Below are 23,439 nucleotides of genomic sequence, written 5' to 3' on the forward strand. Positions count from 1 at the left end.
TGTTAGTAAAAGTTTGGTGAGTGACGATTCGTGCTTTTCAGTCTTCGTGCTTTCTGATCGATTTCTGCCGTTCAGTTTGTGCTTGTGGGTTCGTATCTTGTCTATCAGGACTTGCGTTCAGGTCGTATTTGTTTTACATTGCGTTTCTGTTCGCTCGTTTCTGATTTTCAGGTCGTTCTTCATAGGACTTGAGTGAGTGAGAAACTTATATAGCGCAACACATGCAAACTGAATCGCCTCTGGGCGCTTGGTATCCATTCCCTGGGCCCTCAGAAGAGATGGGTCTTGATCTTTCTCCTGAAGGCCAGGTGGTTTACCTCCAATCGGATGGTGGTTGGTAGAGCGTTCCATAGTCTGGGTCCTTGGACCGCAAATCTTCGTTCTCCTTTGGACTTGTATCTGGCTTTGGGTATCTGGAGTAGATTTTGGTTGGTGGATCGCAGAATGCGATTGGTGTTGTGAGCTTTTAGTTTCTCACATAGATATTGGGGGGCATTTCCCAGAATACACTTATGCGTTAGACAGAGAGCTTTGAAAGTGATTCTGTCTTTTACGGGCAACCCATGAAGGGATCTCAACGAAGGTGAGATTGATTCCCATGTTTTTTTCCCAGTCACAAGTCGAGCGGCCGTATTTTGAACGACTTGCAGATGATTGATTTGGTGTTTTGGGGGTCCAAGATAGAGGGCATTTGCATAGTCAAGTCTGGAGTTGATAAGTGTCCCCACCACAACTGCTATGTCTTTTTTTGGGATAAAGGGAGTGAGTCTGCGTAGAAGGCGCAGCAGATGGTGCGATCCGCTGACTACTGACCCTATTTGTGCATCCATTGTCATGTAGGTGTCGAAGATGACTCCGAGACTTTTGACTTTGGTGCTGGGGGTGATGGATTTACCCAGAATGGGCGGGGGCGTCCATGTTGTTGCGGGATGTATCTTCCGATTGGCCTGAAACAGGAGAAGTTCTGTTTTTGAGCCATTGAGTTTAAGGTAACTCTTTGTCATCCACTTTTCCATCATAGTAAGGCATTTCTCTAGACCGAGATAATGATCTTTTTTGTTGCAGATGCGAAAATACAGTTGTGTGTCATCTGCATAAGAGTGGTAAAGTAACTTCTGGTTGCTGATGATTTCAAAAAGCGGGCGGAGATAGATATTGAAAAGAACAGGCGACAGAGGGGATCCCTGGGGGACTCCGCATGACACCGTGCATTTTTCAGAAGTGAAAGGGCCCAATTTCACTATTTGTGATCGGTTTTCCAAGAAGGAGGAGAACCAAGATAAATCACATTCCGCAACTCCGGCTACTTCGACTAGCCGTGTCAGCAATAATTTGTGGTCTACCGTATCAAAAGCTGCGCTTAGGTCCAGCAGTACTAGAAGACAAGATTCTCCTTCGTCTGCGGCCTCTAGAGCGTCATCCCATATTTTGACCAGTGCTGTTTCTGTCCCGTGACTTGCTGTTCTTCAGTGCGGTCTGTTTAGTGCGTTCTGATTTGCCATTAGTTTCAAGCCATGTTGCAGGCACCCTCTCGTCATACGCGACTTTGTGCTATGCAAAAGTTTGGTGTAGGTTTGCTTGTTTTAGACCTAGACCAGTCCAAGAACAGGGTGAGGAGGAGTTCATGGACCAAGAATTAATTGCTCCGTAGGAACCAATTCTCTCATATGCCTCTGCTGCGGGAGATCCAGGAAAATAATCCTGATGACTAAAGGAATTTTCTGAGGATGTCTGATCCCGTCTTTCAGCACCTGTTGGCTTTGGTGTCGCCATATATCACCAGGCAGGACACCGTTATGCGGGAAGCCATCAGCGCTGAGCAGAGGCTAGTTGCCACCCTACGTTATCTGGCAATTGGGAGAAGCCTTCAGGACTTAAAGTTCACAACGGGAATCTCCCCCCAGGCTCTGGGCCTCATCATTCCTGATACATGCTCTGCCATTATCCAGGTTCTGCAGGATGACTTTAAGCTTTCTCCTTTAATATCACATGTAATGTATTTAATGTATGCTACTGTATTTTAATTATTTCCTCCTTCCCTAATTACTATGATTATAATGTGCTGTGAATGTCCCCTTTGCTTCCCTGCATGCTATAAGCTCTTATTGATGTTCCTTTTTTGGCCTACATGCATATTTCCCTTCACTTACCTCCCCAGCATGCTATCCTGGGCCCAAACACACCTAGCCTAGTCACATCCCAATGTTTTGTGTTATATCCATTGTAATGCTTTATCCCCCCCCCCAAATGTGTAGTAAAGTCTAGGTTCACCAATATATATTTTTTTTCTTGAACTCCCAAACTCATCTAGCCCCCCCCCCCCAAAATGTGTAGGAAAGTCTAGGTTCACCAATATATTTTTTTCTCTTGAACTCCCAAACTCATCTAGCCCCCCCCCCCCAAAATGTGTAGGAAAGTCTAGGTTCACCAATATATTTTTTTTCTTGAACTCCCAAACTCATCTAGCCCCCCCCCCCCAAATGTGTAGGAAAGTCTAGGTTCACCAATATATTTTTTTTTCTTGAACTCCCAAACTCATCTAGCCCCCCCTCCCAAAATGTGTAGGAAAGTCTAGGTTCACCAATATATACATTTTTTCTTGAACTCCCAAACTCATCTAGCCCCACCCCCCCCCCCCAAATTTGGTCAATGGTCCATCAGAGGGGGAGATGAATGTGCTAATTGTGGCTTAGTTTTTTTGGTGTAAAATGCTCTTTAAAATAAATGTTAGAATGATTATTATGTCTTTCTTTAACCTGCTTGCAATGTTATGTGGAGAATTTATTTTTATATTTTTTGGATTCCACAGCTTCCGTCCACGCCACAGGAATGGCAGACAGTGGCTTTGGAGTTTGTGACGCGGTGGAACTTCCCCAACTGTGGGGGAGCCATCGATGGAAAGCACGTCTGCATCGTGCCACCACCCCGTTCTGGTTCCCAGTTCTTCAACTATAAGGGGTTCAATAGTATTGTGCTGATGGCGGTGGTGTCGGCACAGTACGAATTTCTGTATGTTGATGTGGGTAAGAACGGCCAGATGTCGGATGGGGGAGCCTTCAGGCAGACGGAGTTTGCGGATCGACTCCAAGACGATGGACTCCCCTTCGTCTTTTTGGCTGATGAAGCCTTTGGCCTGAGACCACATCTTATGAGGCCATTCCCCCAGCGCACCCTCACCCCAGAGAGGAGGGTGTTCAATTACCGGCTGGCCAGATCCCGAAGGGTGGTGGAGAACGCCTTTGGGATAATGGCCAGCCGGTTCCGCCTGTTTCTGACATCCATCCATATGGCAGAGTACAAGTGGAACTATAATTTTTTGCGGAGACAATCTCTGACCTATATGGCCACAGTTGGGCCCGAGGCTGGACTTCACAATCCGGATCTATCCTTGCCGGGCCTCCAACCTGCCCGTACTGGCTTGCCCCACCAAAGTGCCCATGCATTTCAGGATCAATATATGGACTACTTTATGGGTAGGGGGGCCATTCCCTCACAAGCCAATTTGGCTTAATTTTTTTACAAAACCAATTAAAAATCTGTGTACCCAAAAATTGAAATGTCTCGCTTGTGTTTATTTTAGCTGCCTCCTCATTTTTCCTAGTGTACTACATGTAGTGTCAAGTGTATTTTCATTGTCAACTATCAACTATTTCCCAGGTAACACCAAAAGTAAACACATGTAAAGTTATAGGTTCTTTAAGAAAAACACGACACACTTTTTTGAGTATCAAAATATTTTTATTTTGTAACATATATACAATCAGGTTAGACTTATTTTTAGTATTTCTAAATTTTCACATAAAATCAGGTATTTTTTTTTAAATTAAAATACAAAATCTTTTTTTTTATTAAAATAATACAAAATCTGTGTTTTTTTTTTGGGAGACATAAACGTTGAAATGAAAAACATGTAAACCAAAAAAAAAAAAAACATTTAAAACAAAAAAATTCAAACCCTCCCCAGAACATCAATCATGTTTTTCAACTTTTGTTCCACCCTTCTGGTTCTCTCTCTAATTTCCCTGCTAGCGAGATGAATTTCTTCAATCTCTGACCTACAGAACACCGCATCAGCACTCATCAGCTGGGCGCTGTAGGTGTCAAATCCTTGAACAGCTCCTGAAATATGGGACAAAACCATGTATTAAAATTATGCAGGCCTGCATCTAGATTACCTGAAGCTGTGGTATATGATACTTTACCGGATGTGGTGGCAGGCTCATCTTCATCAACATCCCACGGGGGTTTGGCTTGGGTGTTGTCTTGCTGCTCTGCTTCATTACGCCCTACGAAAATGAAGAAAGATTAGAGGCCTGAAAGAGGAATATGAATCATTCTTTTAACAATTTGTGGGACTATTGTTGGTTTTAACAACTCCTCTAAGCAGAACACAGGATTGTAGGCATTCCCAAAGATCATTAAATTCGTTGTACCTTTGGTCTAGTTTTCTACATGGAAGCAAACCAAGTATCCACTGGATCACCTCACCTCTGTGTGAACCCCTAAATAGGTTGTTCTTGTGGCCAACAATTGTGCAACTGAGTCCACATGTGTCACCAACTGCTGAGCAGACTATCCTTTTACTGTATATTGTCTTAGTTTTGAGTATTAAAATCTAGTAAAGAACACATCTACATTACATTAATTCCACAATTGATCTCACCTAAAAAAAGAAAAAAAATCTCACAACTTTCATGTTTGTGGGCACAATATTTGGTCGTTGAACGACGACTTTTACGACAAATTATTGGGCCCACAAACATGAAATACATACAGTACAACCTGGAAAAAAAAGCACAAATGGCGCAAAAAACAAAGAACAAAGATTACACATGAAAATTACTTACTTCTTCTAATCACTCTTTTGATCCTCCTCATTTGGTCCAGCTCACGTAATTTAAGGTCCGACCATCTTTTTCTGATCTGTTCTTTAGATCTTCTGACCCCAAATTTTCTGTGGAGACTCCTCACTACCTTCTCCATTATTTCAGCCTTCATTTTGTTTGGGAATCTGTACGGGCCATGCTTCCCATCATAGTCTTGATCCTTTAAGATGGTGACCATTTCAACCATCTCATGGAAGGACATGTTGGAGGCCTTGTATCTCCTTCTTCTCCTGGTGGGTCTTGAGGTGTCAGCTTCCGCCTGGCCTGTCTCCTGTGGTTATGGCATATTCTGTGGTGATGGCATATTCTGTGGTGATGGCATATTCTGTGGTGATGGCATGTCCTCCATGATCAGCAAACAAGAGAGAAGGGGCGGGGAAAGGACTAGACAGAACGTCAGAGGTGTGGAAACGTGTGGAGCGTCATGCATGCACGTGTATAAAGGGATACCACGTGAGTGAAAGCGGCGTTCACAGTCTGTGATAGAAGGCGGAACTAACGAGCGTGTCATACGACGGTACATAACTAAATTTTTAACTTTATTAGTGATCAGTGGATGAGTTTGTGGGCTAGATATGGAGAGAACCTAGTAGAAAGCTACAATAAACAGAAGTTAGATTTTATTCAGCCAAGATCTGGCATGGAAATGGCCCTTTATAGTGCCGTTGGACGTGCTGTACGTAACCGCGCATTGCTAGAGCATTTTGCTCAAACTATGGTGTGTGGGCAATGTTGTTTTTTAGGATGAAGTTTGGAAACACGTCGTTTTTTGCATGATGAAAATCGTCGTTTGAATTCATGACAAAACTTGATCGTAGTGCTTTTAGAACGTTTCACCTCAAAATGATGATCTAGGCCTCATTACACACACCTGGTCATCGTTTCCTGATGAACTTGACCGATTATCCAACACCTGGTCAGCTAATTCCTCCTTGACGTTTGCGCGACGAAAGAGAAGGGGCGGGGAAACATCGAGTTCTTAATCATGGGCGGCCGACGTGTGCGGAGTGTATATATAGCTGTAACACACATGTGTCGTACGTACATTCGGGGTGCGGAGGAAGACGTTTGAACGACGAGCGTGTAGGTATGCCTTGAACTTGGGACATCAGTGGCCTATACTGCAAAGACATTTAAGGGCTATATGGGGATAAAGATTACTCGAGTTTCTAGACTGTGATTGACAATATTGTTATTTTCTTTGTTTTTGTCTTGCAGATAACATGAGTAATTTCAACAAAAGGGATTTCCTTGCAGTCTTCATAGACAAATGGAGAGAGCTGCCTGTTCTTTGGGCCACAAAAGACCCTAGGTCCAGAAACAGAGAACGACGAAAGGCAGCACTCAATAGCCTGCTCCCATTTGTGAGCAGACAGGTGGGGCCCCATGTTACAGCTGAGCAGCTGGACATTAGAATTGGGACATTGAGAGGCCAATACAGGAAAGAACGCAACAAGGTCCTAGATTCTATGAGGTCTGGAGCAGGAGCAGGGCAGGTATATAAACCATTGTTGTGGTACTACAGCAGACTGTCCTTTCTGGGTAACCACCTGGAAGTAAGGGAGTCACTTTACAGCCTTCCCCCAGACAACCCAGAAGACAGAGAAGATCAAGGTCCAGCCTTCCCTCCAGCCTTCCCTCCAGCCAACCTGATCCTCCTTCTGAAGGTGAGCCCTCTCAGGATCAAGAGGAGCCTTCCATCCTGGAGGAACAGCCGGATTTGCCTGCCTGGAGCCCGGTATAGTACTTTAAATGTGCAAATTTGTGGGGATTAAATGCTGCAAAATAGATGTAAATATGTTAAAACAGAAGAATGTTTTAGCTGAATGTGTTTTCCATATCATTAGTCAGTAGTGGCCACAAAAGTTTGGGAGAAAATAATGCAAACTGCTGGGGTCAGAATGATTGGCTTTTCAATTTCATGAAAAACATTTTGCAACAGTCATGAGCTGGAAATTGTGTGTGAATTTTAAACACAACATTCAAACTGTCCCTTTTTTATACACAGGAGGACATCAGCCAGGAGGAGGGTCAGGAAAGTGCCAGGCAAGAGGAGGCCAGGGTGAGTGGCATAGAGGAGGTGGCAGGGTCTAGTGGCACAGAGGAGGTGGCAGGGCCAAGTGTCTTTGAGGAGGTGGCAGGGCCCAGTAGCAGCACAAGGTGCCAGGTGCCTCCCATCCGCCTCCAAACAAGAAGGGCCAGAAGGGATATGAGGGTGAGTGAGGCAGCACTGGGCCTGATTCGTGAGGCACAGGCCTCCCTCCAGCAGCCTACCACCACTGAGGAGAGCTATGGAAGCCTTGTGATGGCCAAAATGGGCCAAATGAGCGAGCAGCGCCTCTTATTTGAGCCCCTGCTGATAAGTCTGCTGAATAAGGGGGTGAGGGGCCTACTCACTGAGGACACAGTCATTTGTTCCCACGGCCATCCTCCCCCACCAGCTAATTACCAAGCTCCTCATCCTCATCATCCTCCTCCTCCTCCTACTTCTTCTCATACTTCTCCTCCTCCTCCTACTTCTTCTCATACTTCTTCTCCTCCTCCTCCTACTTCTTGTCATACTTATTCTCCTCCTTCTCCTCCTCCTCCTCCTACTTCTTCTCCTCCTTCTCCTCCTACTTCTTCTCATACTTCTTCTCCTCCTCCTCCTCCTACTTCTTCTTCTCATACTACTTATCCTTCTGATCCTCCTCCTCCACCTCCACCTCCTACACCTTCTTCTCCTCCTCCTGGCACAAGTACAACTCCAGTGGCACCGCCTCCAGCCAAGCTGGAGAAGGAAGGCTGCAGAGCAGGCTGCAGTGAAGGCAGCAAGGAAGGCTGTCAGGAAGAGCAAGAAGTGATTCCCTTGCTTCCAGGTGGTGTGACAGAAGGCAGTCTGCTGTAGGATCACAACCTTGGGACATCTGACTGACCTGCTACTGTTCCAGACCTCTGGCAGTCCAATACCAGATTGGGCTCCTTCCTGTATGATCCTCTCAATGTCCCAATTTTAGTCTCCACAGTCAAGTGCACAAATGGCAGCAGGTTATTGAGTGCTGCCTTTAATGTATTATATTGATTTTTTACTTTATATTTTTGACCTAAATAAATGGTCTTTTTTTGGTTTACAGTTCATACTTGTCTATGTGTTTTTCCTTCAAACTAAAATGTCGCTTGTTAGAAGGCAGGTTAACTTTACAAAGAATACAAAAGGTCTAATTATAAAAGGGACAGATCAGATAAGACCAAACAAGAAGGTTAGAATGGTGGTAACTTGACAAAAAAAAACATGGATATGACTATAAATTGAATAAGAATGAAATAATAGTCTTAAATGAAGAACTGGATTTTAAATAAAGCAAACAAAAACGGCAGAGAGAAAATATTCAAAAATGTTCAGGAGATCAGCATGAAAAAGGTTAAAAAAAATTGTCACTAATCTGTGTGAATATCAGCAGCAAAAGAAGAAAATTATTGTTCATTTTTGTCCCATTCTAAAGATGTTTCAAATGCGCAGCATTTAAACGAGGCAATAATGTTGGCAGCGTGACGAATGTGCTATCTTCATGACAAACGATACTTTTACTGAAGTTGCGCTCCCGTCTCATACTTTATTCTGAGCATGCGCGGGTTTCTTAGCATACACACACTCGAGTTTCTCGTCGGAAACCAGCCCGACGAGGAACTCGTCGTGCCAATTTGAGACTCCCGTTGAGGAAAAAGAGAACATGCTCTCTTTTTGGCTCGACGAGTTCCTTGACAGTTTCCTCAATGAAAAATGTACACACGACCGGTTTCCTCGGCAAAAAAAATCTCCCACCAAGTTTCTTGATGGATTCTGCCGAGGAAACCGGTCGTGTGTACGAGGCCTCAGAGTTTATTACAGGGAACTACCCTTTTCAAGTTATTACTGTCTTCTTTATTGCAAAAACTCTTAGTAAAGTACTCTTTGACCTGCTACAGTCTGGTGTCCTATTATCTTACGACTACAGTAAAATTATTTTAATCAGGTGTGCCAGAGGGGCTGAGACTTTTCTTGGGGTTGAGGGGCAGAACGCAGAACCTAAAATTATCAAGTGGCTCCTTCAGGGGTAGTGCTACATTTGTTTAGCTGCCATTGTGTCGTGAAGGATTAGCTTGATGCTCCTTTTTGTAAGACCTGGAGGTTTGAGATTTAGGTGAGCAGGTTGGGCTATGAAGGGGATCAAGGAGTCTAGTAGCTTGGAGATCGCCCAAAACACTTGTTACCAGAATTGCCCTAAAACTGAACATACGTTTGTGGCTTTTTATACTGAAATAGGTTTTACTCAAGCTGTCAGAGCACTATCTTATGTAACTGTGTGAGCACATTGTGCAGGCACAATCTGGTTACCATGTGACCTTTAAATGGACAATGGTTCTAAAAACTTGCAGTGGTTGTTGTACAACTACTTTCATGATTATGGCTATGGGAAGAGGAAGGAAGAGAATAAGGAGATGGCTTGTCTCAGGAGCCAAGAGGAGAAAAAGAAAGAGCAGATGTTATAAAACACCTCCCTCCCCCACAGCTGTTCAGCAACGCAGCTAGCAAGGAGATGGCTCCATTGTCTTTGGCTCCAAGCACTTTCCCAAGACAAGCCCCAGCCAGAGGAATTCAAGGGGACCCTCCATCCCTCTGCATTCCAACTTGCTGACGCTTGACTTGGGAAAGTGCTTGGAGTCAGAGTCAAGCAATGGGCCATCTCCTTGTTAGCTGCATTGTCGAACGACAGTGCATAAAGGAAAGGGGAGGGAGTGGTCCTATCCAACTATGTAGCAAGCCTTTCACAGGAAGTTGGGACATTGTAGAACACTAATAAAAGAAAAAAATAGAAATGAGACTACTTCTTTCGCTGTATTATCTATTACATATAATGCAACTATTACCTTAGGTCTCGTTTTTCATTCAGACAAGTTGGAAATGTCCGAGTTTTGTTTGCTATTTCACTGTTAGACAGTTCCACTAGTTCTGCAATTAGCTTTTCCCTTTCTGATTGATAAAAAACAGAGCTAAATTAACAATAATAAAAAAATATTTCAAACAGAATATAAAATATTTACAAGACACATTTATGGAGAATTGTTAGCCACTATAAACTTTGCATTCTGATGGGTAGGATATATTTTGAACACGTATACTAAAAAAGTATGAAATAGCAAGAGATTACAGCGCTCAGGGTGTCTGCACTAACAATCAATGATAAGGGGAGATTAATAAGAATAAGATAAGAGACCACAACAGATGCGTGTATGGTCTAATAGTCCATAAGTAAATAAGTCAGATTAGGATATAGTCCAAGCAAAATGGCGTTTAAGCTAGTGCTGTTGGCCATATAAAGCCAGTTTGGATGGTATACAGGTGCTCAGGGCAGCTCTCCAAAAGCGTAGACCAGCTCAGAATATGCAAAGAAAAAACAAGAAGAAAAGCGCCTCTGAGTTTTCTGTTATAATATTAATGATTTAAAAATATCCAGCACTTACATCATAATACAAATGGTGTAGTTCGGGGAGCTGGTGTAGTCCTAGTTGACAATCAGTAAAGCCAGGAACAGGCATCTACGTCAGACTTCTGCAGCCGCTCGGAGCCGGGGAGAGCCGATGGACGGGAGCCGAAGGGGACCACAACACGTTTCAGAGCATGCGCGGGTCAGTGAACAGACGGGCGGGACACTTGAAAAAGGAGCGCGCCCGTCTGTTCCTTGACCCGTGCATGCTCTGAAACGCGTTGTGGTCCCCTTCGGCTCCCATCCATCTGATATCACACGCCAGCACACGTAATCTCAGCCCAGCAGCGCTTTAAGACCACGGATACAGTCGTCTCTCCCCGGCTCCGAGCGGCTGCAGAAGTCTGACGTAGATGTCTACATCTCCCGTTCCTGGCTTTACTGATTATCAGCAAGGACTACACCATTTGTATTATGATGTAAGTGCTGGATATTTTTAAATCATAAATATTATAACAGAATACTCAGAGGCGCTTTTCTTCTTGTTTTTAATTAAAACGTATAGAGCCTTATAAACAGAGCCTTGGTAATGCTGGGACTTAACCGAGAGTAATAAACTTGGTACAAACAAGCACTTTATAGCAACCACTTTATCCTGCACTGTGCTATTTCAGAAATAATACAGCCTTCACCATGAGGCCATGTTAGTGGATTGAGTCCCATACATTTTAATTGCAGTCATTTTTTATAGCCAAACAGACCGCAGCCCACGAGTTACATGTACTTGTGACCTGGTATGGTATTGTTAAGAATCCAGCTTTCATTTTCTAAGCTGCACTAAACTGCACAGTGAATCTCATTGGTTACTACAGGAACCACGTTTCTTCTGTGTCTGTAAATGAGCTCTGTAGTAGACGGGTTTCACTGTTTTATAATAGACTATATTCCAAGATGCTGGATAATATCAACTGAACAGGTACAATTCACTACATAGAAACTGATTTGCAATGCCCCATTCTCTACCTGCTTTGGGAAAAAATACATCTTGAACCCAGTTTATTATTATGGGCATTGGGTCACTGCAGACAGTTCTTGTTTTATAAATACGTCTCAATGTGATTTATTGCTTGAAGTGAACACATCTTTCATCCGAACATCACAATTATAAAAGGCCTTATAAATATCCAAGACACCTCAGGCACGACTAGGTTTTAGGATAATGTTATGTCGTGGCAAGAAGATATGGTTGAATTAAGACAGTCTTTCCTTTTTGGTGCTCAGAATTGAAAAATAAAAAACAGGAAAGATTCAGCTATAATAAACCCTATCAGACCATTGTCTTAAAATTGATGCTATATCCGCTGATTGTTAAAGAGATGACACTCGACACTGGTTGCACAATAAGTTTAGCACATGACTATGAAATCTATTGTGGTGTTCCTCTCTAGAGATATATCAGCTGAATAGTTCAAACCTGATTTTATACATTATTTGGCATTTCTTTGTGAGCCTTGTGCTTTTTTCAGGACTCCTCATTATACCTTGTATTATGTTTTAACAGGGATGCTAGTTTGTACTATGTGTTCTACTCAAACAAAACAATGGGCTGGATTCAGGTACCTTTGCGCTTTTTTTGCGGAGGCGCAGGGCAACGTTTTTGCCCTGCGCCCCCGCAAATTTACTGCGCTACCCGCGATTCACGGAGCAGTAGCTCCGTAAATTGCGTGTGCGCTCTTTAAAATTGCCCGGCGTAAGCGCGCGCAATTTAAATGATCCCGTAGGGGGCGGGAATCATTTAAATTAGGCGCGTTCCCGTGGCGATTGTAGAGCGCATGCTCCGTCAGGAAACTTTCCCGACGTGCATTGCGGCAAATGACATCGCAAGGACGTCATTTGCTTCAAAGTGAACGTGAATGGCGTCCAGCGCCATTCACGAATCACTTACGCAAACTACGTAAAATTCAAATTTGGCGACGTGGGAACGACGGGTATACGTAACATTGGCTGGCCCTGCTAATAGCAGGGGCAGCCTTACGCGAAAGACGGCGTACGTAAACGACGTAAACTGCGTACGCAGGGCTCGCGCAACGTTGTGAATCGGCGTTAGTATGCAATTTGCATACTATACGCTGAGCACAACGGGAACGCCACCTAGCGGCCATCGCAAGAATGCAGCCTAAGATATGCGGGCATAAGAGCCTTATGCCGCGCATATCTTAGGCTGCAGTCGGCGTAACGAGGTTCCTGAATCAGGAGCATTCGTTACGCCGGGGCAAGTAAGCAATTGCGCCTGTGTAACTATGGTTACACAGGCGCAATTGCTTCTTGAATCCAGCCCACTGATTACAACATTTCCAGTTAGCAATATTCAATATACAGGTGAAACTTGAAAATGTTTAATATTGTGCAAAAGTTCATTTATTTCACTAATGCAACTTAAAAGGTGAAACCAATATATGAGATGGACTCGTTACATGCAAAGCAAGATAGTTCAAGCCTGATTGGCCGGGAGGAGAAGCAGGAAGACAATAGCGAATATTAATTTGCTATTGTGACACAACTGGGTGGACGCAGTGCTCTGCGCCCCGACCCCATCCTTTTTTTAAGCCAATTAGAGCCTCAGACACCCAGCATGTAGATTAGGGGCCGAGCGCATGGATTAGGGGGGCGGTGCCCCTGCGCCCCATATGGAGCGGGCGCCACTGTCTGGCATACAGTAACAAAATAACCATCAACAAAACAGTTTACATTAGGTGGGGTCAACACAAACCAAAACACCAGATAGAACGTTATCAGCAGTACTCAGATCTGCATCAGCCTATCCATCAGTAATTGTGGAGGGGCCTGGTGTATCTAGCCAACCCTACCAGACCAACTGAAATTTACGTATGGCCTTACGGTGGCGTTATTCAAGTTGTTAACATATTCTATCAATTGTTTCACAGTCGGGATAGTGGAGGCCATCCAGTATCTAGCAATCAGCTTTTTAACCAGTTAAGCCCCGGACCAATATGCAGCCTAAAGACCCAAGGTGTTTTTACAGTTTGGGACTGCGTCGCTTTAACAGACAATTGCGCGGTCGTGCGACGTGGCTCCCAAACAAAATTGGCGTCCTTTTTCCCCCCACAAATAGAGCTTTCTTTTGGTGGTATTTGATCACATCTGCGGTTTTTAGTTTTTGCGCTATAAACAAAAATAGAGCGACAATTTTGAAAAAAATGCAATATTTTTTACTTTTTGCTGTAATAAATATCCCCCAAAAACATATATAAAAACATTTTTTTTCCTCAGTTTAGGCCGATACGTATTCTTCTACCTATTTTTAGTAAAAAAAATCGCAATAAGCGTTTATCGATTGGTTTGCGCAAAATTTATAGTGTTTAAAAAATAGGGGATAGTTTTATTGCATTTTTATAAATTTTTTTTTTTTTACTACTAATGGCGGCGATCAGCAATTTTTTTCGTGACTGCGACATTATGGCGGACACTTCGGACAATTTTGACACATTTTTGGGACCATTGTCATTTTCACAGCAAAAAATGCATTTAAATTGCATTCTTTATTGTGAAAATGACAGTTGCAGTTTGGGAGTTAACCACAGGTGGCGCTGTAGGAGTTAGGGTGCACCTAGTATGTGTTTACAACTGTAGGGAGGTGTGGCTGTAGGAATGACGTCATCGATCGTGTCTTCCCTATAAAGGGAATGACGCGATCGATGCGCCGCCATAGTGAAGGACGGGGAAGCCGTGTTTACATACGGCTCTCCCCGTTCTTCAGCTCCGGGGAGCGAGCGCGACTGAGCGGCTATAAACAAATAGCCGCGCCGTGGTCCCGGATCGCTCCCCGAGCGGACCCGACCTCCGCATGTAGCGGGGGGGTCCCGATCGGACCCCCCACCCGCTAATAGGCAAGGACGTACGTGTACGCCCATGTGCCTGTACGTGCCATATTGTGGACGTATATGTACATGCGGGGGTCGGGAACTGGTTAACTAGGTGCAAAAGACTAGATATCATTATATAGACACCTGGTTGGTACAATTCAGGGTCCAGAGCACACTAACAGTTCAGTAGGTATCAAAGGCGTGCCCACAGGGTGTGCCAGGTGTGCCCAGGCACACCCTAATCACTCCCTGCAGTGCAGATTCCCCCTGCTACCCAGTGTCCCCTCCCACAGCATGGCTGGCTTCTCTCCTCTCCCATTGGCTACTGCAGTGAGCACACATAGATGATATTTCAGGATGAGTGGGGGGAGGAGTAATGTCATTTACCGCCCCTTCGCTTTATGAATGAACACAGTGAGAGATCGGTACCGTGTTTTTAAGCTTTTGGGTGCACATCCTAATTCAACAAGCTGCGCACACCTATAGTAGGTATAGTAACTTGAGCAGCTAGAGAGATAGGGCCAGATTCAGAAAGAATCGCGGTGGCGTAACGTATCGTCTTTACGTTACACCGCCGCAAGTTTTCAGCGTAAGTGTCTGATTCACAAAGCCTGTAAACTTGCGGCGGTGTAACGTAAAGCCGTCCGGCGCAAGCCCGCCTAATTCAAATGGGGCGTGTACCATTTAAATTAGGCGCGCTCCCGCGCCATATGTTCTGCGCATGCTCCGTTAGTAAATTTCCCGATGTGCTTTGCGCGAAATTACGGCGCCCCGACGTGTTTGTGAATGGCGACGTGTGTAACGTACTTACGCGGAAAAAAAAAATTTAAATTTGACGCGGGAACGACGGCCATACTTTAACATGGCTGGTATAAAGTTAAGGCATGAAAAAGCAGCCTTAACTTTGCGATGGGAAAAAACGACTTGCGACGACGTAACGCACGCAAGTAGCTTCGTGGATCGCCGTAAAAAGCGAATTTGCATACCCGACAAGCAAAATGACAACGGTGTGGACATAGTTTTTTTAAACTATGGCCCAGATTCTCAAAGGACTTACGATGGCGTATCGCCATGTACGCCGTCGTAAGTCCAAATGAGAGCCGTCGTATCTATGCGGCTGATTCTTAGAATCAGTTACGCATAAATTTGGCTAAGATACGAGCGGCGTAAGTCTCTTACGCCGTCATATCTTAGTTGCATATACTTACGCTGGCCGCTAGGTGGCGCTTCTGTAGATTTCTGCGTAGAATATGCAAATTAGCTAGATACGCCGATTCACGAACGTAGGTGCGCCCGGCGTAGCAAGATACGTCGTTTTACGTAAGACATACACCGGCGTAAAGTTACCCCTCATAAAGCAGGGGTAAGTCATGTTAGGTATGGACGTCGGAAACGTATGAACAGCGTTGTATTTTACGTCGTTTGCGTAAGCCGTCCGTGAATGGGGCTGGACCTAAGTTACGTTCACGTCAAAAGCATTGACTATTTGCGGCGTAATTTTGAGCATGCGCACTGGGATACGTTCATGGACGGCGCATGCGCCGTTCGTTAAAAACATCAATCACGTTGGGTCACGAATCATTAGCATAAAACACGCCCACACTAGCCTACATTGAATTCCGCGGGCTTACGCCGGCACAGTTACACTACGCCGCCGTAACTTTGGGCGCAAGTTCTTTGAGAATACGGGATCTGCCTCACTAAGTTACGGCGGCGTAGTGTATCTGAGATACGCTACGACCGCCTATAGATAAGCGCGTCGACGAGAATCTGGGCCTATCTTTTTTTAATAACTATGCGGAGCGGCGGCCGATTGTAAAATAGTAAGTGACCAGATTTAAATTATAAAAACGCATGATGAAAGGACATACATTTAAAAAATGCTAATTGTGGTTGGAACCCCGCTTTAAGATATAATAAAAAAACTAATTAAAAGCACCGCCATCTTTTATTTCATACAGAAATTGAGGATTAAATTGTGTATGTGTGCACTACAATTCATTTTAGTGTAGTTTTTACTGAACATAGAGTAGTAATAGAGTAGTAAACAGTTGCGGAAACATCATACAAGATAAGAAATTGCAACTACCAGCTTTGTATTCTACAGGGACTCTTTTTTCAGAAAATATTAGGTAGATTCAGGTAGGGGCGCGCAACTATAAGGCAGCGTAGCCTAGCGTGTTTACACTACACCGCCTTAAGTAAGAGAGGCAAGTACTGTATTCTCAAAGTACTTGCCTCCTTACTTAGGGTGGCGTAGCGTAAATGGGGCTGGCGTAAGGGCGCCTAATTCAAATGTGTTGAGGGGGGCGTGTTTTATGGTAATGTGGCTTGACCTCACGTTTTTTACGTTTTTCTTTCAAGTGCGCATGCGCCGGGCGCCTACATTTCCCAGTGGGCATTGCGCCTAAGTACGCCGCACGGGCCTATTGATTTAGACGTGGACGTAAACGACGTAAATCCCGATTCGCGGACGACTTATGCAAACGACGTAAAAAATTCGAATCTCGCGGCGGGAACGGCGGCCATACTTTAACATTGTTATTCCACCTAATAGATGGAATAACTTTAGACCTGAAGATGCCTCACGGAAACAACGTAAATCTACTGCGGCGGCCGGGCGTACATTCGTGAATCGGCGCATCAACTAATTTACATATTCTACGCCGACCGCAATGGAAGCGCCACCTAGCGGCCATCCGAAAAATTGCAACCTAAGATAGGACGGCGCAGGCCGTCTTATCTTAGATATGTTTAAGCGTATCTCTGTTTGAGCATACGCTTAAACATAAGTCGGCGTAGATTCTGAGTTAGGTCGGCTTATCTACTGATAAGCCGGCCTAACTCTTACTGAATCTACCTATATATGTTTTGGGTGTTTTAAGTAATCTTCTAGTCACAAATGCAGATTTTGACATGTGTGCAAAAAAGATTTTTTAAATTGAAGTCGAAGTAGTTGATAGTCACTGGAGAATTATTACGGTACTCACCTCGGTTTTTGTCATTCTCAATCTGTCTTTTCAGTGCAGGGTCAAGCTCGGCAATGTTGGATGGCCGCATAAACTGTGGTGAAAATATGGTTTGCCGCCTCAAACGGTTTCTTAGCCCTTAATTTGACAAAAGAATAAGATGTTACTTCTATGTAACTATGTATGTTATTAGCTGTTGGTAAAAAAAAAAAAAAAAAAAAAACTCTATATATGTATTTTAGGCCTAAAGTGTATCCCTAGGGAGGGCCGTGTTTACCTGCAATGGGATGTACAGGTATTCAGTGCATCCCCGTGCAGGCAGCCGCTGCGTCTCAATTGACATCAATGGGATTACCTACTCAGGGATGCACGAACATCTGCACGTGCATCCCCTTGCAGGTAAACATGGCCCTCCACGGGCATACGTTTTAGTATGTCCCATGTAAACACTGCCTAAACATCAATAAATACCGTATTTATCGGCGTATAACACGCACCCTAACTTTAAGAGGGATTTTTTCGTGAATTTTTTTTTACACAGCCCCCTGCGTATAACACGCAGGCACAGTTTACCCTCTGTTTTCAGGGTAAAAAGGTGAGTGTTATACGCCAATAAATACAGTATATTATCAACAACATCATCAATAATAATATGGTTAAAACATTTGATTGTTGTGCCCCTGTAAGCACTGTAAAGCTGTACAATATATTAACATATGCAGTACCTGGAGGTAATTCTATAACTTCCACATCAGAAACAAGACCAACATGGTCAAAACCTGTCAGGAAAGGCATGTCTGAGGTGGCGTGTGAGCCTGAAGGCCCGGCTTCAGCAAAATCCTCCATATGAGAAATATTGTCATTTTCCTTGCTGTGTAAAGCCGAGGTACAATCTCTCAGGGTTTTAAGCCCTTTACTTAAAGTTCTGGACAGAAATGACAATCTTGGTTTCTCGGGTTGATCACAAACCGAAATGACTGAATGCGGATCTTCTTCTATGACGACCACCTGATGGTCGTTCAGTGCAGGCGTATCACCGGTATTTACAGAGACTGAAGTCTCATGCGTATCAACAGAAGGAGTAACATCCCGTCCTTCTGCCATTTTAATAACACAATGGTTATCTGTCAAAGTATAATTCTCCTGATGAAATGTAGGTCTGCAATAATGATATACAAGGTTCTAGGAAGCTATGCAGGTCAGGGGGGATCATGTGACATCATTTATCAAGTGCCGGAGAGAATGATTTTCCTCAGAAGTAGACAACCAATAAGGGAGTGTTTTGTATCAATGTGACTTTAGCAAAGTGTTTTCTGGTTGGTTGCTTTGCAGATTGCTGTAGATGCACATGGTTTCCCATAGCAACCAATCAGAATCCTTTATTCATATGTAAACATGTGCTACAGTTGTCATGGATAACAAGAACATTTTCTAACGTAAAAAGTCTGCTACGAAGAACATTTCTTGTTGCCCAAAGCAACCAAGCTTTCAACAATCATTCATGCCGTGCAGAATTAAAAATGAAACAGTGATTTTAATTTTAGTTTTAGTCCATTAAGCACTTTGGGCCAGATTCACAGAGGAAAAACGCCGGCGTATCTACTGATACGCCGGCGTATTTTCAAATTTGCCACGTCGTAGCGTTGTTTTGAATCCTCAAATCAAGTTACGACGGCTTTAGGCTTCGATCCGACAGGCGTATACGGCTTCGTACGCCTTTGGATCGTAGGTGTAATTCTTTGGCGCCCGCTGGGTGAAGTTCGCGTCGTTTTCCGCAACGGATATGCTAATTAGCTGTTTACGGCGATCCACGAAGGTACGCGCGTTCGTCGCATTCTCTTACATTGTCACTAGTCGGCTTTTCCCGTCGTAAAGTTACGAGTGCTATTTAGGTGGTGTAAAATTAGACCATCCATGTTAAAGTATGGCCGTCGTTCCCGCGTAAAATTTCAATTTTTTTTTTTTGTGTAAGTCGTCCGAGAATACGAAAGGACGTAACGCACGTCGCCGTTAGAAAAAAAAACACGTCGGGGCTCCGTAATTTCACGCAAAGCACGGCGGGAACTTTCAAAACGGAGCATGCGCAGTCGGTTCGGCGCGGGAACGCGCCTAATTTAAATGACACACAACCCATTTGAATTAGGCAGGCTTGTGCCGGACGGATTTACGCTACGCCGCCGCAAGTTTACAGGCAAGTGCTTTGTGAATCAAGCACTTGCCCGTAAAACTTGCGGCGGTGTAACGTAAATAAGATACTTTACGCCGCTGCGCATGTACCTGAATCTGGCCCACTGTGTGTGCTGTTCATAGGAACTAATACAATTTTATTTTTCCTTCTGCTTATGTAGTGTGGAAGTGATTATGGTTTGCCCAGGCACACCTGGCACATCTACTGCGCACGCCTATGCCCAGAACTTAAGTCAGGAGGACTCCACCTAGGAGAGAAGTGGGAGTCAAAGCAGCAAGGCGCTGCTAGCTATTTGGACAGTGCTGGTGAGAAAACAGTCTGTAGGAGACAGATGAGGGCCTGGGGTGGAAGGATTGAGTGGCAGTGTTGTATGTACCGTGTTTCCTAGAAAATAAGACCTACCCCGAAAATAAGACCTAGCGCTATTTTCCAGGAGGGCTGCAATATAAGCCCTACCCCGAGAATAAGCCCTAGTTCGAGGTAATTGTATGTTTTTTGAGGAAACACAGTATAATCCTGTTACTGCAGTGTGCTGTGTGTGTGTCTCTCTATCGGTGTCAGGTGCCTTTCATACAGAGCGTTGCTCAGCTGATCTCCCTGCTGGTCTCCTCTTCTCCCGCCTGTCTGTGTGGGATCTTGGCCCCCCCATCCCTTCACAGAGCTTCGGCAGGTCACTGAAAGTACCGTACAGTGCAGAGCCTCTGCATTCAACATGTGTGCGGTATGCAGCATGTATACTCCGGTCTCCACAAGGTATTTACAGGTATTTTTTTCCTCACATGCTAGTGTGCCCTCTTCCCTGCTTCAAACATTGCAGAGGGAGGGGGGCTGGGGTCCCTCGCTGGTGGCTGGGAGAGGTGGAGGAAGGCTGAGGTGTTTGGCAGTGTTGGATTGCAGGGCCACACACATTCTGTATTGTGTGCTACTGTAAAAGAAAGAATTTGGGTATTTTGAGTTTGTTCAAACTGGGCATTCCTGACAGGCAGGGGGAGAGAGAATATATTAAGACCTACCCTGAAAATAAGCCCTACTGGGTCTTTTGTTGCCAAAATTAATATAAGACCTGGAGGCTGAATGCCTATTAGTCATGTGCAGAATGAAAAAATGTGTTTTGTTTTGTTTTGATTCATTATTTACTTCAATTAGTTTAGTTAAATTTGTTTAATCTGTTTAATTCACTCTCATAATTCATTTTATTTATTTGTATTCAAATTGATTCAAATTTGGATTCGAAATTTGGATCGCTTTGAAAAAAAAATTGAATTCAAATCATTTTTGAATTATTTTCAAGTTTCCAAAGAGAATAAAATAGAATAGAAAATAAAGGAATAGAATATAAAAAAAAATTGAATACAATAGAAAAGAATATAACAAAAAATAAAAGAACAGAATATAATAGAGTAAAACAGAACAAACTAGGATAGAAAATAAAATAACAGAATAGAATGAAATAGAATAGAATAGATGGGAATAGAATGGAATTAAAAAATAATAGAAAGATTATAACCATCTTCTGAAAAAATCAATAGAATAGAATAGAATAGACTATAAATAATAACCATTTTCCAAAATTCAAAGAGAATCAATTCAAATTTGAATAGAATAGAAACAAATATAACCACCTTCCTATTCTAATCTATTCTATTTAAATTCTAATTGATTCTATTTAAATTTTGGGAAATGGTTGCATTCTTTCTATTCTTTCTATTCTATTCTATTCTATTCTATTGTTTTTTTAATTGTATTTTATTTCTATTAGTTTATTCTATTATTTTCTATTTTTAAATTTTCTAGTCTATTCTATTCTTTTCTATTCTATTTGAAATTTCGAATTTCGTAAGATGGTTATTTTCTTTCTATTCTATTCTGTTCTGTTGTTTTTTTTCTATACTATTCTGTTATTTTCTATTCTATTTTAATATATTCTTTTTTATTCTATTCAAATTTGAATTGATTCTATTTTAATTTTGGGAAATGGTTAAACTTTTTCTATTCTATTGTTTTTTTTTGTTTTGTTTTTCTATTCTATTAAAATGTATTCTATTTGAAATTAGAAATTTCAGAAGATGTTTATATTCTTTCTATGTTTATCTATCCTTAAAAAGTAAGAAAAGTCCTTAAAGCTCTAATATTTGATGCTAGTCCCCACTATATATACATGCACCTATATTGTGAGTGTAATGCTCGCTGGTTAAAGCAGCCTCTTTAGGCCTTATTCACATGGGCATGTGGTTCTGATCCGTATACCTGTGTGATTCTTTAGCTGCCCAGGATGCACAGGTGTTCTGTCCAAGCAGCCTGTTTAACCGGTTAACGCCCGCCGCATGTACATATACGTCCACAGAATGGCACGTACAGGCATATGGGCGTACATGTACGTCCCTGCCTTTCCGCGGGTCGGGGATCCGATCGGGACCCCCCCCCCCCCCGGTACATGCGGCGGTCGGGAACCCGCGGGGAGCGATCCGGGACGACGGCGCGGCTATTATAGCCGCCCCCTCGCGATCGCTCCCCGGAGCTGAAGAACGGGGAGAGCCGCATGTAAACACGGCTTCCCCGTGCTTCACTGTGGCGGCGCATCGATCGTGTAATTCATTTTATAAGGAGACACAATCGATGACGTCAGACCTACAGCCAAACCCCCCAACAGTTGTAAACACACACTAGGTGAAACATAACTCCTTCAGCGCCCCCTGTGGTTAACTCCCAAACTGCAACTGTAATTTTCACAATAAACAATGCAATTTAATTGCATTTTTTGCTGTGAAAATGACAATGGTCCCAAAAATGTGTTAAAATTGTCCGAAGTGTCCGCCATAATGTCGCAGTCACGAAAAAAATCGCTGATCGCCGCCATTAGTAGTAAAAAAAATAAAAATAATAAAAAAGCAAAAAAACTATCCCCTATTTTGTAAACGCTATAAATTTTGCGCAAACCAATCGATAAACGCTTATTGCGATTTTTTTTACCAAAAATAGGTAGAAGAATACGTATCGGCCTAAACTGAGGAACAAAAAAATTGTTATATATGTTTTTGGGGGATATTTATTATAGCAAAAAGTAAAAAATATTGCATTTATTTCAAAAATGTCGCTCTATTTTTGTTTATAGCGCAAAAAATAAAAACCGCAGAGGTGATCAAATACCACCAAAAGAAAGCTCTATTTGCGGGGAAAAAAGGACGTCAATTTTGTTTGGGAGCCACGTCGCACGACCACGCAATTGTCTGTTAAAAGCGACGCAGTGCCGAATCGCAAAACCTGGCCTGGGCATTTAGCTGCAAAGTGGTCCGGGGCTTAAGTGGTTAAATCAATGACAGATGGCCAGCTACACATACCTCCAATGTATCCCAGACAGTGTTGCCAACCTACCAGATAGAATTTACTGACACGACACTCACAATTTGCTGGCAGAACCATGTTTTTACTGGCATTTCCAAAATTACAAAATTACAGTTTTAAGTGCAAATTTCAGTATTTAGGCTACAAACAAGTACAATATGCAATTAGCCATGTAATTTAAGGTAGATATTAAGGCAAAAAACGTATTTCTTATTTTATTTTCAGTATAGTAAGTACTGTAAGTAACTCGGGGACAGGACTCAGGAGGGCAAGAAATTAGAATGGGTGGCACACACACATGAAACTGACTCTCACAGTGACACTGACAGCCGTGTGCAGCAGCACAGATTATGATGACACCGACTACTGGAGAGTGATGTATGGAAGTCTGGCAGCAGGGTGAATATTTGTGGATGATAGTAACTAGTAGCAACCAACCGCTACATATGCATCACAGGCATCAGCAGACCGCCATTCATATGGGTGAATAAATCAGTACGCCCATGTGAATGAGGCCTTAGAAACAGATACCAGTCCAGTATAGTCTTGGCAGACAGCAATGACTTTATCTGTGCTACTTACACGTGCTGTACAGCGTTTCAGAGTAAAATAAACTTTCAACAAAAGAAAACCTAAGCCATGTCCCAGCCCTTACTACACATCAGTAATCCTAGCTAACAGGCTTTCCAAGCCTACTGCTTATCAGCCTCCACAGCCACAGTAATA

At 43.2% G+C, this 23,439-nt stretch overlaps 1 protein-coding gene across 1 annotated transcript in view; it reads right to left on the bottom strand.

Moving 5' to 3' along the window:
• TMC5 (transmembrane channel like 5) overlaps window positions 1-23,439 on the bottom strand; it is a 177,895-nt gene that overhangs the window by 73,704 nt on the left and 80,752 nt on the right. The window contains exons 5-6 of the mRNA XM_040356890.1: window positions 17,205-17,321; window positions 9,774-9,876 (exon numbers count right to left, since the gene is read on the bottom strand). Of these exons, the coding sequence (XP_040212824.1) occupies window positions 9,774-9,876; window positions 17,205-17,321 (220 nt within the window). The remainder of the gene's footprint in view (window positions 1-9,773; window positions 9,877-17,204; window positions 17,322-23,439) is intronic.

The sequence above is a fragment of the Rana temporaria genome, chromosome 6 (genome assembly GCF_905171775.1).
Source record: "Rana temporaria chromosome 6, aRanTem1.1, whole genome shotgun sequence".
Classification (NCBI taxonomy): Eukaryota; Metazoa; Chordata; class Amphibia; order Anura; family Ranidae; genus Rana; species Rana temporaria.